Source organism: Moschus berezovskii, chromosome 11 (assembly GCF_049115385.1).
Source record: "Moschus berezovskii isolate FMDL1 chromosome 11, NW_MosBer_1.0, whole genome shotgun sequence".
Lineage (NCBI taxonomy): Eukaryota > Metazoa > Chordata > Mammalia > Artiodactyla > Moschidae > Moschus > Moschus berezovskii.
The window spans coordinates 37717318-37732267 of NC_142470.1; the positions used below are offsets into that span (position 1 = coordinate 37717318).

Here is a 14950-nt window from a genome sequence, read left to right on the forward strand (position 1 = left end):
GCGAATATACAAGCTAGATTTAGAAAAGATAGAGGAACCAGAGATCAAATGGCCAGCATTCATTGGATCATAAGAAAAGCAGGAGAATTCCAGAAAAACATCTACTTCTGCTTCATTGACTACACTAACGCCTTTGACTGTGTGGATCACAACAAACTGTAGAAAATTCTTGAAGACACCACCATACCTGTCTCCTCAGAAGCCTGTATGCAGGTCAAGAAGCAACAGTTGGAACCAGACATGGAACAGTAAACTGGTTCAAAATTGGGAAAGGCATATGACAAGGTGTATGTAGGCTGTCACCCTGCATATTTAACTCCTATGCAGAATACATCATGTGAAATATGGGGCTGGATGACTCACAAGCTGAAATCAAGATTGCTGGGAGAAATATCTTCAACCTCAGATATGCAGATGGGACCACTCTAATGGCAGAAAGTAAAGAGGAACTGAAGAGCCTCTTGATGAGGGTGAAAGAGGAGAGTGAAAAAGCTGGCTTAAAGCTCAACATTCAAAAAACTAAGATCATGAGATCTGGCCCCATCACTTCATGGCAAATAGATGAGAAAACAATGGAAACAATGACAGAGTTTATTTTCCTGGCCTCCAAAATTACTGCAGATGGTGACTTCAGCCATGAAATAACCAAAAAAAGAAAGTCCAAATAAAGTCCTACAACTTTACTAAGTACTCAAGTAAAGTCCAAAAAATCAAATAAAACCCTACAGTCTTTTAAATAATTGATTAAATGATGTAATGATAGTTCTGTATATTTTTAGGGTCCTACAGTATCTACCTAATGACAATAACTATTGTTTTAGTTGTGTTTGATTGCAAGAAACTACTACTTATCCCCTCTGGCCGAAATAAGAAAAGCATATTGTAAAGATACACATGGCAGTAAGGGAGATAGAGTCTTATGATATTCAAGAGGTGAAACCAAAGACTGACCAGCCCTTGTGGAAAACTGCCTTATGTTCTGGATCACAGTCAGCTTTAGGGGCCTCAATAGCAGAAGTTTACGTCTTCACTATGGTGCACCCCCTTTATTTTGCCTCGGGTACTGCTGTCTCTATTATCTGCTTTTTTGTCCTCCGTTTGTCTTATATACCAACTTGTTTTCTCCATGGTCCCAGGTAAAATTTCTGAGAGAAAACATTTGATTGGCCAGAGAGTTACTGTGCATGGCCTGGGGTTTTCATGCTTCATGGACTGTCAGATAAGACTATTGATTATCCTTCTTAAGTCAGGTATATTTACCACAGTTCAGTCCAGTTCAGTCACTCAGTCGTGTCCGACTCTTTGCCCATGGACTGCAGCACGCCAGGCTTCCCTGTCCATCACCAACTCCCAGAGTTTACCCAAACTCATGTTCATTGAGTCGGTGATCCAGCCATCTCATCCTCTGTCATCCGCTTCTCCTCCTGCCCTCAATCTTTCCCAGCATCAGGGTCTTTTCAAATGAGTCAGTTCTTCACATCAGGAGGCCAAAGTATTGGAGTTTCAGCTTCAAAATCAGTCCTTCCAATGAATATTCAGGACTGATTTCCTTTAGGATGGGGTGGTTGGATCTCCTTGCAGTCCAAGGGATTCTCAAGAGTCTTCTCCAACACCACACACAGTTCAAAAGCATCAATTCTTCAGTATTCAGCTTTCTTTATAGTCCAACTCTCACATCCGTACGTGACTACTGGAAAAACCATAGCCTTGACTAGACAGACCTTTGTTGGCAAAGTAATGTCTCTGCTTTTTAATATGCTATCTAGGTTGGTCATCAATCAACCTAACTTTCCTTCCAAGGAGCAAGCGTCTGTTCATTTCATGGCTGCAGTCACCATCTGCAGTGATTTTGGAGCCCCCGAAAATAAAGTCTGTCACTATTTCCACTGTTTACCCATCTATTTGCCATGAAGTGATGGGACCAGATGCCATGACCTTTGTTTTCTGAATGTCGAGTTGTAAGCCAACTTTTTCACTTTCCTCTTTCACTTTCATCAAGAGGCTCTTTAGTTCCTTGCTTTCTGCCATAAGGGTGGTGTCATCTGCATATCTGAGGTTATTGATACTTCTCCCAGCAGTCTTGATTCCAGCTTGTGCTTCATCCAGCCCAGCATTTCTCATGATGTACTCTGCATGTAAGTTAAATAAGCAGGGTGACAATATACAGCCTTGATGTACTCCTTTCCCTATTTGGAACCACTGTGTTGTTCCATGTCCAATTTCTATTGTTGCTTCCTGACCTGCGTACAGATTTCTCAAGAGGCAGGTCAGGTGGCCTGGTATTCCCATTTCTTTCATAATTTTCCATAGTTTGTTGCTTCCTGACCTGCATACAGATTTCTCAAGAGGCAAGTCAGGTGGTCTGGTATTTCCATTTCTTTCATAGTTTTCCAGTTTGTTGTGATCCACACAGTCAAATGCTTTGGCATTTACCACAGTAATTCTAGTCATTTCTGACCAAGGATGGATTCCAGCTGGGAAAAACCTGGCTTGTCTAGGACTGCCTCTTGAGTAGCAAGGTTGAATTTGCCTTAGGGAAAGGGAATGTGAGCATTGTGTTTAGTGGCCATTGAATTTTTTTAAAAAAGAAGTCACGCTGAAAATAGCAGTGGGATTTAGAGATTGAGTAGTACAGAAAGGGAAATACTAAAGACTTTGTACACATGGCTTGAGAACAGATCCTTTGCTTACTGCTTTTGTAAGCCTGATAACACATAGTAACTTGGTTAAAATGTCTGTTTAATTTGGGATTCTAACTTTGGATGAGTTACTAATAAATATTAAGGCAGTTCTTCTTTGTATTTTAATAGCTAGGTTTGGCTTGAAAATAGGTTTTGGAGAATTTTGAAAATCTTAGAATTTAGCTAATTCCTTTAAGAATATCCTCTGGTGTATCTGTTATTTAATCCAAGGTCAGTGCTGAATTTAAGGTATGTCATGAGATGCTCATTATGAAAGTAATTTATAGTAAAACCCCAAAACTCTAAAATATATTTCTTAAATGTGGATATTGGTTAAAATTATATGTAAATACTTGTTAAATTATTTCTAGGTTGGGCTATGCAGGCTGCTGCCTATATCTTCATTCATAGGAAATGGAAGGATGACAAGAGCCATTTTGAAGACATGATTGATTATTTTTGTGATATCCGTGAACCACTTCAACTCCTCCTGTTCCCTGAAGGGACTGACCTCACAGGTAAGAAGGCCTGGGCTTGAATCACAGAACTTCACAACATGAAGGCACTCTGAAATCAGCTATCTAGTCTAGACTTCTCAGTATTAGTGTTATGTACTAAATTATATACTTAGTATGTTTATATAACTAATATATATTATGTATGTTTATATTATATAACTAATATATTAGTATGTTTGATTTTTATAGTTACAATTTTAGTAGTACTTAGATTACAGAGGGTAATACTGAGCATAATATTGGCTACATATTGTTTATATGTAATTATATTGAAATTATATTGTAAGTTGTAAGTTTATTGATTCCCAGAGCTGAATTATCATTGGGAAATTTTAATGGACTGCCATATTTACATTTTTTAATATTTAGAATGTGTAATAGTTAAATTTGGGTACTGAAATCAGCTGTATTAGAGTATAGAAAGTCATTTACGGAAATGATAGATTTATATTTGTGAACACCAAAATGTACACCAAAGAGTGGCAACTTCGGAAGTTATTTAGTTATTAAAAGATAATTGGGTAAAAGCTCATGGGTTGCTGCTACTTTGGTATATCAGTTTAAAAAATGTTCATACATTAGATAGTCAGAAGTTATAAGGTAGATATTTTAAACTTTTTTCACTCTTATTTTTTCTCAAGTATCATTTTTAAGTGATGAAGTTAACATCTTTGAGTATTTTCGGGATCCAGAATACTCATTATTCCATGATATAGTTGCATGTTTTTAAAGTTAAAACAGTATTTGCCAGATAGAGGAAACAGACTGATCTTAAAGCTTAAAAAAATTTTTTTGAACAGTATTTTACAAATAGTTTTGAATTGGGATATGATTTTTTTTTCTAAGTAGGCTAGCAAATTACCTTTGGTGTGAAAAGATATTTTTTAAAGGTGTTTTTTACCTTCCATGATTAACTTTAATCTTGGGTTTTTAAGCCCAAAGTGAATGTTTTATGATCCTCTTTAGGTTCTGAATCCAAATTGCACATTTTTAAATTAGTGCATTTAAATGTAACTTTAAATATATTCTATTTTCATATGTTATCATTGTTTATAACCTTTTTTTTTTTTTTTTGCTTATGCAAGTAATATACACAATACTACACAAGTTAATTTGGGGGGAATTTATACTTTTTGTTCTTAATGTTATATTGTAATATCGCACATTGTTAGTCATGGTTCTTCAGAAAAATAGAACCACCTCTGTGTGTGTGTGTGTGTGTGTGTGTGTGTGTGTAGAAAGAGAGGGAAAGAGAGAGAAGGGGTGGGTCAAATTAGGAATTGGCTCACGTGATTGGGGAGAGTGGTAAATTATAAATATATAGGGCATGAGGGCATGTAGGGCATGTCCACAGGTGGAGACTAGGGGAGAGTTGCAGTTTGATCCAAAGGCAGTCTGCTGGCAGAACTCTTTTTTTTTGGTTTGAGGAGTGAAAGTGAAAGTCACTGAGTTGTGTCTGACTCTTTGTGACTCCATAGACTATACATTTTCTCCAGGCTAAAATTAGTGGGTAGCTGTTCTCTTCTCTAGGGGATCTTCCTAACTCAGGGATCAAACCCAGGTCTCCCATATTGCAGGCAGATTCTTTACCAGCTGAGCCATCAGGGAAGCGCAAGAATACTGGAGTTTGTAGCCTTTCCCTCCTCCAGTGGATCTTCCCAATCCAGGAATTGAACCAGTGTCTCCTGCATTGCAGGCAGATTTTTTTTACCCAGCTGAGCTACCAGGGAAACCCTTGTTTAAAGAGATTAGTCCTTTTCTCAAGGCCTTCAACTGATTGGATGAAGCCCACTCACATAATGCAAAGTCTACTGGTTTAAATATTAATCTCATCAAAAATACCTTCACAGTTCAGTTCAGTTCAGTCGCTCAGTCGTGTCCGACTCTTTGCGACCCCATGAATCACAGCACACCAGGCCTTCCTGTCCATCACCAACTCCCGGAGTTCACTCAAACTCACGTCCGTTGAGTCGGTGATGCCATCCAGCCATCTCATTCTCTGTCATCCCCTTCTCCTCCCGCCCCCAATCCCTCCCAGCATCAGACTCTTTTCCAGTGAGTCAATTCTTCGCATGAGGTGGCCAAAGTATTGGAGTTTCAGCTTCAGCTTCAGTCCTTCCAATTAACACCCAGGACTGATCTCCTTTAGAATGGACTGGTTGGATCTCCTTGCAGTCCAAGGGACTCTCGAGAGTCTTCTCCAACATCACAGTTCAAAAGCATCAGTTCTTCAGTGATCAGCCTTCTTCACAGTCCAACTCTCACATCCATACATGACCATGGGAAAAACCTTGACTAGACGGACCTTGGTTGGCAAAGTAATGTCTCTGCTTTTTAATATGCTATCTAGGTTGGTCATAACTTTCCTTCCAAGGAGTAAGTGTCTTTTAATTTCATGGCTGCAATCAGCATCTGCAGTGATTTTGGAGCCCAAAAAAATAAAGTCTGACACTGTTTCCACTGTTTCTCCATCTATTTCCCATGAAGTGATGGGACCAGACACAGCTTAAATAATGTTGACCAATATCTATTTGACCAGTATCTGGGTATTTTGACCTAGCTGATTTGCCACACAAAATTAACCATCACAATTGGTATACTATGATTTTGTGTTTTGTTTTCCTGATTTGGAAAGGAAAGCTTTTCTTGGTATTTAACAACTATAATATTATATGCAGTTCAACACTCTTGTATATTTAGTAAACGTCTTCATTTAATAAATATACGAGTGCCTGGAGCCTCATATACCAAAAAATCTCTACTTGCATGAAGCTTACATTCTAAGAGGAAAGACAGATAAAAAATAATTAAAATATGCCAGGTATTCATGCATGCCTTACAGGAAAAGCAGGTTAAGGAGAGAGTAATAAAAAATGAGGGCATAGAGTGCTGTTTAAATGAGGTGGTTTGAGAAGGCCCCTTGAGTGATAGTTGCTCAGTCATGCCTGACTCTTTGCAAACCCGTGGACTGTAGCCTGCTAGGCCCCTCTGTTCATGAAATTCTCCAGGCAAGATTACTGGAGTGGGTTGCCATTTCCTTCTCCAGAAAAGACCCCTTAACTTTTCATTTAAGTAGAGACTAAATGAACAAAGTAGAAGATCATGCAGATATCCGAGTAGAAGGCATTCTGGCTAGAAGGAAGAACCTGAGGTGGACCAATGAGTGGCTGGTTTGAGAACATCTGAGCAGCCAGTATCACTGGAGTGGCAGGGCATGCTGGCGTTAGAATGTTAGAGGGAGCCAGCTAACGAGACAGGAGGCTGTGGTGAGAAAGTGAGATGCTAGTCCATTAGTCCTAATAATCACAGAGTCTGGGGGTGGGGAGATGAAGTGGGGAAGGAGGAGAAAATCTGCATCTCTGATCTGTGTCTGATTATTTCTGCCTTCCCACATCGTGCCCATGCCTTTTAGAACTACTTCCACCTGTATTCACATTCTACATCAGAGTTCAGGTTTGGTCTTCAGATCCCCCATGTCTGTGACCAGCTGGAAGAGAGAACTAAAGAGTAGTTACCTACTCATCTTTGTGGTGACTCTGGGATTCCCCATCCCATGTAAGATCCTGCCAGCTGTCTATAATATATTGTTCTGTAGTCCCATGCCCAGAATACCCCCAGAATGAGAGAGGAGCTTATTCCTTTTCTTGTTTAGGGCTTTTACTTTTGATCTGCTAGACATCTGTTTAATTTTTTGACTCAGTTTACAGGAGTGTTCTTTGAGTGTTTTAGTGTTATGGAATCCATCCATACGTTTTTGAAATTTTGAGAACTCCATGGTCTTAAATTTACTCCTCAGAAAGTAGTATTTATTTATATAGTTTTTTTTTTTCACCCCCTGGTGAGTTGGAATGGTCTAAATTTCAGGATGCAGCTGAGAATTGCAGGTTCTAACATCTGTTGTCATCAGAAAGTATTTCATGATCTCCACCAGCAGCTGAGGCCAAATTTCTGAACACTTTACTTTTTCCAAATATAATTGCTGAATAATGGGCTTGGTTCTTCTTGGAACTTATAAAGTTACCTCATGGAATGGAAAAAGTTTTTGCCAACAGTTGGAACATATACTTGACTCAGTAACTATATTCAGCCAAACCATGTTCAGATGTTTGTTCATGATGTGCTAATCATGTGCCCATTCTGTTGTGGAGTGGTTTTAGTTTATAGTATTAGTGTACTGTGTGCCTGAGCAAGGCAGATACTTCACTTTGCACTGAAGCCCTAAATTATTGGGTTAAAACAGTGTTGATCTATTTGGAAAATTGTTGGTTATTTCTTCTGGATGTCCAGATCCTTATGTTTTATCACTGTTTTAGTTTTATTTCATCTTTATATTCTAGTATTTCAATTTTTATTATATAATGACTATTTTATGAAATTTTTAGTTATTATTATTTTATTTATATTTCAGTTTTCATTGTGGATTGACTATTTTATAAAATCTCTTAAAGACTTTTAAGGATTTGAATATGTTATAAAACATCTTTAATACCTTATTATAAGAATTTTCAAAATTGCAGTAAGTAGGTAACTCTAGGATTGTCGTTAGGGATTTAATAAAGTATTTTTGTCATTTGATTCAGCATGTTATACTGAATAATTACAGAAAAATTAATTGCCATTTTTATAAAAAATTCTGTACCATTTCCTTTCTTTACTTATCATTCTTTATTTTATGGCTTCTACTATTGTTTTGTTTAGAAAATAGCACAACTCGAAGTAATGAATTTGCTGAAAAGAATGGACTTCAGAAATACAAATATGTCTTACATCCAAGAACTACAGGCTTTACTTTTGTAGTCGACCGTCTAAGAGAAGGTAAGCACCCGCCTCAAAATGCACTTTTTTTATGTAAGTGGCAAAAATTGGCGAACTTCACATATAGCTCTTTAATTTACAAAGCACTTTTTTATACTTTATTTCAAGAAATAAGAATACTGTATTTTTATATTGACTTGACTCCATGCACTAAAATGTTTTAAAAGAATCAAAAGAAAACATTTTTTCTTCTTATTTGGAATAGAAAATAATAAAATAATACATACAGTTAGACTACCATTCTATTTTTAAATGTTTCTTAAAAGTTGTAAAACTGTCTTGAGAGTATCTTATCACCTATAGTTATTTATAGCTTAAAAAATATTTTTATGTTCATTATTCCACTCAGTGCAACAAATGATTCTGGTTGGTAGAAAGGAAATACTGCTACCTCCATTTTATTGTTAAACAGAAGTGGCATCCAAGGTGGTTAGTAAATTTCCATAGGTCATGGATAGAACCTCTTTCTTCTGCTTCCTACTTTGTGGCTTGTACTACCCTCTGCCCCTCATGTCCTCTAGAACCATGTCTATCGAAGGGCATCTAGAGATAAGGTTGATTCCATTGACCATGTCACACTCATTTAAATGTTTACATTTTGATATTTTTTGGTGGGGAAAAAAACAATTGTACATTTTGTTCTAGCTGCATATTTAAGTATTTATATCTTCATACACACATGTATATACAAATAAATAATAGACATATGGATTATATGACAAAGGAACTATCCAGAAACACCCTAATTTGCATCACTGTTGTTCCTTTAGGGTTTAACAGACTTTAAGATGTAATGTATAACCTCATTTAGTGAACCCTGCCAAAAGAAGTATCTTTACAACTAAGTACTCATGAGTTAAAAGAAATGTATAAAAAGTCCAAAATCACATTGGTATAGTAAACTAAAGATGTTGTCCCTATTAGTTTGGCTTGCTTTTGGAATTCTGTGGTTATAACTAAAATGAAATGGAAACTTGGGCTTGATGGTCATATTGTATATGACCGTCTACCCATAGAATCTCATGGAGAACACAGTTCTTTATGCCTATGGAATAGGACAGGGAGCCCCAAGACATTAAAACAGCGATCCTGCTATTTTTTTTTTTTTCTTCCCCAAAACATGGTACCACTTACTGTGGCATTCAGTTTAGGCTCACCCTTCTCATTCCATAATATGTTTTTTATTTTCTAATTGTATGATATTTTATAGTATTTAATAATTACTTTTAAAGTATTTCTGACATCATGGAACATGCTGTTGGAACACATCTTTTGCTAATAAAGATCTTTTTAATTGTAGGCAGGATAATGGAGAAATTATTTTACAGTGGATAAGGATATATCTGTAGAACTTTCTGTTCTGAAATCTGGAAAATATTTTAGTAGCAAACTGATTTATAACTTTGGGGAACATGTATTACTTAGTCATCACTCAGAGTACTAGTTAACAACCACAGTATATAATTTTTCCTGCACAAATTGGCAACTGATCTTCCCCCTTCAATGTACCAGTCAATAAAAAAAGGTAATACAGATGGCTCCATTTACTTCAGCTAAAAACAGTTGATGAGTCTCTTTACTTCAGTTAGAAAAGTAGAATGGGTCCTATATACTATGATAATAATAGAAAGAAGAAATGTGATGGCTATAATTATAATAGTAATCTAATTAGAATAGTAGCTAACATTTATTGAACATTTACTAAGTACCAGGCATTATGCTAAGTGTTTTGTATGTGTAAAGTCAGTTAACCCTCACAACAACCTGTATTTAACTTGTAGAGCAGAAATTGAGATGAAGAATCAGTTCAGAGTTATTGGAATATAATTTGGCTGACTGAGTAGGCAGTGCTCCTTCCACTGTAATATGGTGCCTCTTGTATTTATAGTGTGATTTCAGTCAAAGCACCTTTGTAATAATAGTGAGCTGGCTGGTTTCTTCAAGGGAAGTATTTAAAAAGAAAAAAGAGGCTAAATGGCCAGATAATGGAGGGATGGTAGTCACAAGTTGAAGTGGTTATGATGCTACCTGAGATGACAAGGGAGCAGACACAGTCTGGTGGGGGTGAGGAGGTGTCAAGTGAACAGAGAGAGAATAGATTTCATCAAGAATCAGAGGTAAAGTTGTTCTTAGACCACCATCTAGTCAGAGTGTCCTTTTAGAAAAGCAATCTAATACTCAGAAAGGGCCCAACACAACTTTCTTATCTTTTTGAGATCTGCTTTTAGTAGTCAATTAAGTGAAAAAGCAGCTTGCATTAAACAAATGACCATCATAACTAAATATTCCAGTGGAAGCCTGGAGACCACATATTAAACCCAATTACTGAAGAAATCTATGAAGACAAGAGGGCAGAGTAGAAGGACTCAAACCTACCTCCTCTCACTAAAACACCAAAATCACAACTGCTGAATAGCCCTCAACAAAACAGATTCAAACTTACCAAAAAAGATACTCTAGCCACAAAGACAAAGCAGAAGCCACAAAAAGATGGTAGGAGGAGCACTTTCATGATATGATGAAATCCCATCCCTCTGAGTGGGCGACCCAGAAACTGGAAAATAATTATATCACAGAGGTTCTCGCACAGGAGTGAGAACTGAGAGCTCTATGTCAGGCTCCCCAGCCTGTGGGTCTGGCGTCAGGAGGAAGAGCCCCCCAGAGCAATTTGGCTTTGAAGGCCAGTGGAGCTTGAGTAGAGGGGCTCCACAGGACTGGGGAAAACAGATTCCACTCTTGGAGGGCACAAACAAGGTTTCATGTGCACGGCACCAAGGGCAAAGCAATGACTCCATAAGAATGTGGGCCAGAACTACCTGTGGGTCTTGAAGGGCCTCCTGAGGGAGACAGAGGTGGGCTGTGGCTCACTCAGGGGACAAGGACACTGATGGTTGACACCCAGGGGATTCTCATCAGTGTGAGCTTTCCTGGAGGTTGCCATTGTGGCACCAAGATCTTGCCTCACCGAACAGCCTGCAGGTTCCAGTGATGGAACACTTCAGGCCAAACAACCAACAGGGTGAGAACACCGCCCCACCAATCAGGGGACAGGCTGCCTAAAGTTGTCCTGAGCCAACAGCTGTCTATAAACACACCCTTTGACACAGCCCTGCCCTCCAAAGGGATGGAACCCAGCTCTACCCACCAGGAAGCATGCATAAGCCTCCTTGGACCAGCCTTACTTACTGAGGGACAGAAACCAGAACCAAGAAGAATTATAATCCTACAGCCTAAGAAACAGAGACCATGAACATAGAAAGTTAGGCAAAATGAGATGGCAGAAAAATATATTACAGAGAAAGGAATAAGATAAAACTCCAGAAGAACAGGTAAGCAAACTGGAGATAGGTAATGTATCTGACAAATAATTCAGAGTTTTGATAGTCAAAATGATCTAAGATCTCAGAAAAAGAATGGAGGCACAGACCAAAAGGATACAAAAATGTTTAGTAAAGAGCTAGAAGCTTTAAAGAACAAACAGATGAACAATACATTAACTGAAAAAATACACTGGACGGAATCAATATCAGAATAAACGAGGCAGAATAAGTGAGCTGGAAAACAGATTGGTGGAAGCCTCTGCTGCAGTACAGCATAAAGAATAAAAGAATGAAAAGAAATGAGGACAGTATCAGTGACCTCTGGGACAACATTAAACACACCCTGCATTCCAGGGGTCCCAGAAGAAGAGAGAAAAGGCCTGAGAACATATTTGAAGAGATAATAACTGAAAACTTCCCTAACCTGGGAAAGGAAATGGTCACCTGAGTCCAGAAGTACAGAGAGTCCCATACAGGAGAAACCTAAGGATGAGCACACCAAGACAAATACTAATCAAACTGACCAAAATTAAAGACAAAGAGGAAATATTAAAAACAATAAGGCAAAAGCAACAAATAGCATAAAGGGAACTCCCATAAGATTATCAGCTGATTGTTCAGCAGAAACTCTGAAGGCCAGAAAGGAATGGCATGATACATTAAAGTGATAAAAGGGCAAAAGCTACAACCAAGAATACTATAACCAGGAAGACTCTTGTCTGTCATGCAGTAGAATTGCCCAGGGAGCTTTTTAAAACATACATACTTGGGTTTAGGCTCAGATCTGCTGAATCAGAGTCTGGTGGTACACTCCTGGGCTCAGCTACCTCACTAGCTACTTTCTTACAGATCACTTAGTTTTGAAAACTGTGCTTCCTGGTGATTTGCCTTGTGCTACACCAAAGGAGACTGGCTCAGTTAGCAGCTTGCCCAGGTCTCTATGGCTGCTCAGTGGAGTACTATGAACTCAGGTCTCTTTGATGCCAAAGCCTGTGTTTCTTCCTACCATGTAATAAGTTAACAGTTTTTCTATTCCAAATGCAGCAAAAACACCATCATCACTGTGTAGAGGTTTTTTCTCTGTTACCCAGATTGCTCTCTGACATCCTTGGCTGTACTGTGAGTTTTGTTTAAATAGAAAAATACATCAAGGATTTCCTTTTTGTAAGCACCTCTTTTTTTTTTTTTTCTGGTTCCTTTAATTTTCTGATTCTTAAAGCTTAAACTATCTTTCCTTTCAAATTATGGTTCTTTTTTTTCTTTTTGCCACCAACTCTCAAATAGCTTGATGACTTGATATTCTCAATATTAGCTCTTTTCATATGTATGTGTGTATACACACACACACACACATATATATAGGATGTGTATGTGTGTGCTAAGTTGCTTTAGTCATGTCCAACTCTTTGTGACCTTATGGACCATAGTCCACAGGCTTCTCTGTCCATGATTCTCCCAGGCAAGAATACTGGAGTGGGTTGCCATTTCCTTCTCCAGGGGATTTTCCCAAACCAGGGATCCAACCACCATCTCTTATGTCTCCTGCATTGGCAGAAGGGTTCTTTACCACTAGTGCCACCTGGGAAGCCCCATGTATAATGATATGTATCTTTTTATTTATTGTAAAAAAAAAAAAAGTAATTGGAAAATTAATTACGAAAAAGAAAATGGCACCCATAGTCTTGGTAGGCACTTCTCAGAAACATCCAGTGCCTTATGACATATAGTCTTCTTATGTCTCTCCACATTTTATTTTTAAAATCTGGGTAAATTCTATTTTGTTTGTAAAGTTTTTTTCTTTTTTTGTTTACTATAATGTGCACATTTTTACCATTCTTACATAATTTTTATAAGTATAAATGTTAATGTATGCATGGGGCTTCATCAGATAGTGGTACCACTTTATTTAATGAGGCCTCTGTTGTTCAGTTAAAACAGTTTCCAGTTTTCCACTCTTATAGATAATGCCAAAGTGTGCGTACATCTCTAATTATTTCATTAGGATATATTTCCAAATCTAATTACTGAGTCCAGGGTATATATTTTTTTAAGTTTAAAAAAATGTTCCTTAGTCAGGACTTTTATAATGTGGTTCCAATCTGTTTTTTAAATTTTATGCAGTGTGAGCTAACCTATTTGAATTAATGGTCTGTTCCTGACTGTGCCTTATGCTTTGTGACTTTTGCCTCTGGTTATATCTGCCCAGGCTAAAACCTACCCGGTTTTGCTCTTATCTTTAACCTCCAAACGCTATTCTTCCTTTAATGATCTTCATCTAAGGGTCCATTCTCATTTCCCCTGCCTGGCAGACATCTGGACTGAATATCCTTTTCCTCTCTAATAGGACTTAGCACTTCCCTTAATAGCTACTTTAATACATTTTACCTCTTACCTTCCTAAAAGGACAGCAACGGCCATGTCACCTAAACCATTAAGGGCAAAGATTTTATTTCTAAATCTAATGAATACCTTCATGCTTTTATATTACTTTTCTTTTAGCAACATTTGGCACTGTTAATTCTTCTTGATGTATGCTCTCCCTTTGGCTTTTCATTATTTCCTCCTACTTCTCTGGCCTCCTCTCAAGACTTTTGCAGGTTCTTCATTCCTTTCTGTGTTCCACATAAGGGCCTCCCAGACTCCTGTGTTCTATGCCACACATTCTACCTGGGACATGTCATTCAGGGTGGTGACTCAGATAATCATCCATGTGCTCGTGACTCCTAATTCTAAATCGTTACTTCAAAACCACTCTTAGTTCAGAGCCATATGTGACCTTTGCCACATGGAGTTTCTGCAGGTATTTCAATATGCTCATAATTGAGTTTATCATTCTCCCTACACTGCATTTCCTCCTCTAGTCCTCACACCGTGGAATCATTGTCATCCTTGTCAATCAGGCCACTTCTAGATGAATGTGACAGCACACTACATTAGGCACTTGGGGCCTAGAGTCAAAAGACCTGGCTTCGAATCCTGGTTTCCTTGGGACTAGGAAGTATGTGGCTAGTCAGATCCGTTTCTCTCATTAAGCTTCATTTTCATCTTCTGTAAAATAGGTATAATAACAGTGCTTAACTTCCTGTGATTTTATAGGACTCCTGAGGATTCAGTAAAGTCAGGCATGTAAAGCACTTAGCCCGCGCACGTTTGTGTGTGTGCACTTAGTTGCTCAGGTGTGTTTGACTCTGCAACCCCATGGACTGTAACCCACCAGGCTCCTCTGTCCATGGGATTCTTCAGGCAGTAATACTGGGCCTGGGTTGCTGTTTCCTCCTCTAGGGGATCCTCCCAACCCAAAGATCGAACCCACGTCTCTTGCATTGCTAAGTGGATTCTTTACAACAGCGCCACCTGAAGCAGCCAAGAGCACTTAGCACAGTGCCTGAAAAATAGCAAGCACTCAATAAATGTTACAGTGCAAATTGGATTCTGTCAGCTTCCGACAAATGGTTTCGGGTTTCACCGTGGTCCAAGGTTAAATCTACTCCGTTGACTGATTTGCCAGGCCCCGTGTGACCTGGTCCTTGCTTACTTTTCTGGCCAGCTGCCATCTCTGATTGTCCCACTGTCCTAGCCATGCTGATTTCCTCTCCTCCCCCAGGGTGCATAACAC

At 38.4% G+C, this 14950-nt stretch overlaps 1 protein-coding gene across 7 annotated transcripts in view; it reads left to right on the top strand.

The window, feature by feature from the left end:
* Positions 1–14950, top strand: part of LCLAT1 (lysocardiolipin acyltransferase 1) — a 185545-nt gene that overhangs the window by 103469 nt on the left and 67126 nt on the right. For all 7 annotated transcript variants that reach the window (XM_055401118.2, XM_088841269.1, XM_088841272.1 and 4 more), the window contains 2 exons: positions 3053–3199; positions 7898–8014. In XM_055401118.2, the coding sequence (XP_055257093.1) occupies positions 3053–3199; positions 7898–8014 (264 nt within the window). The remainder of the gene's footprint in view (positions 1–3052; positions 3200–7897; positions 8015–14950) is intronic.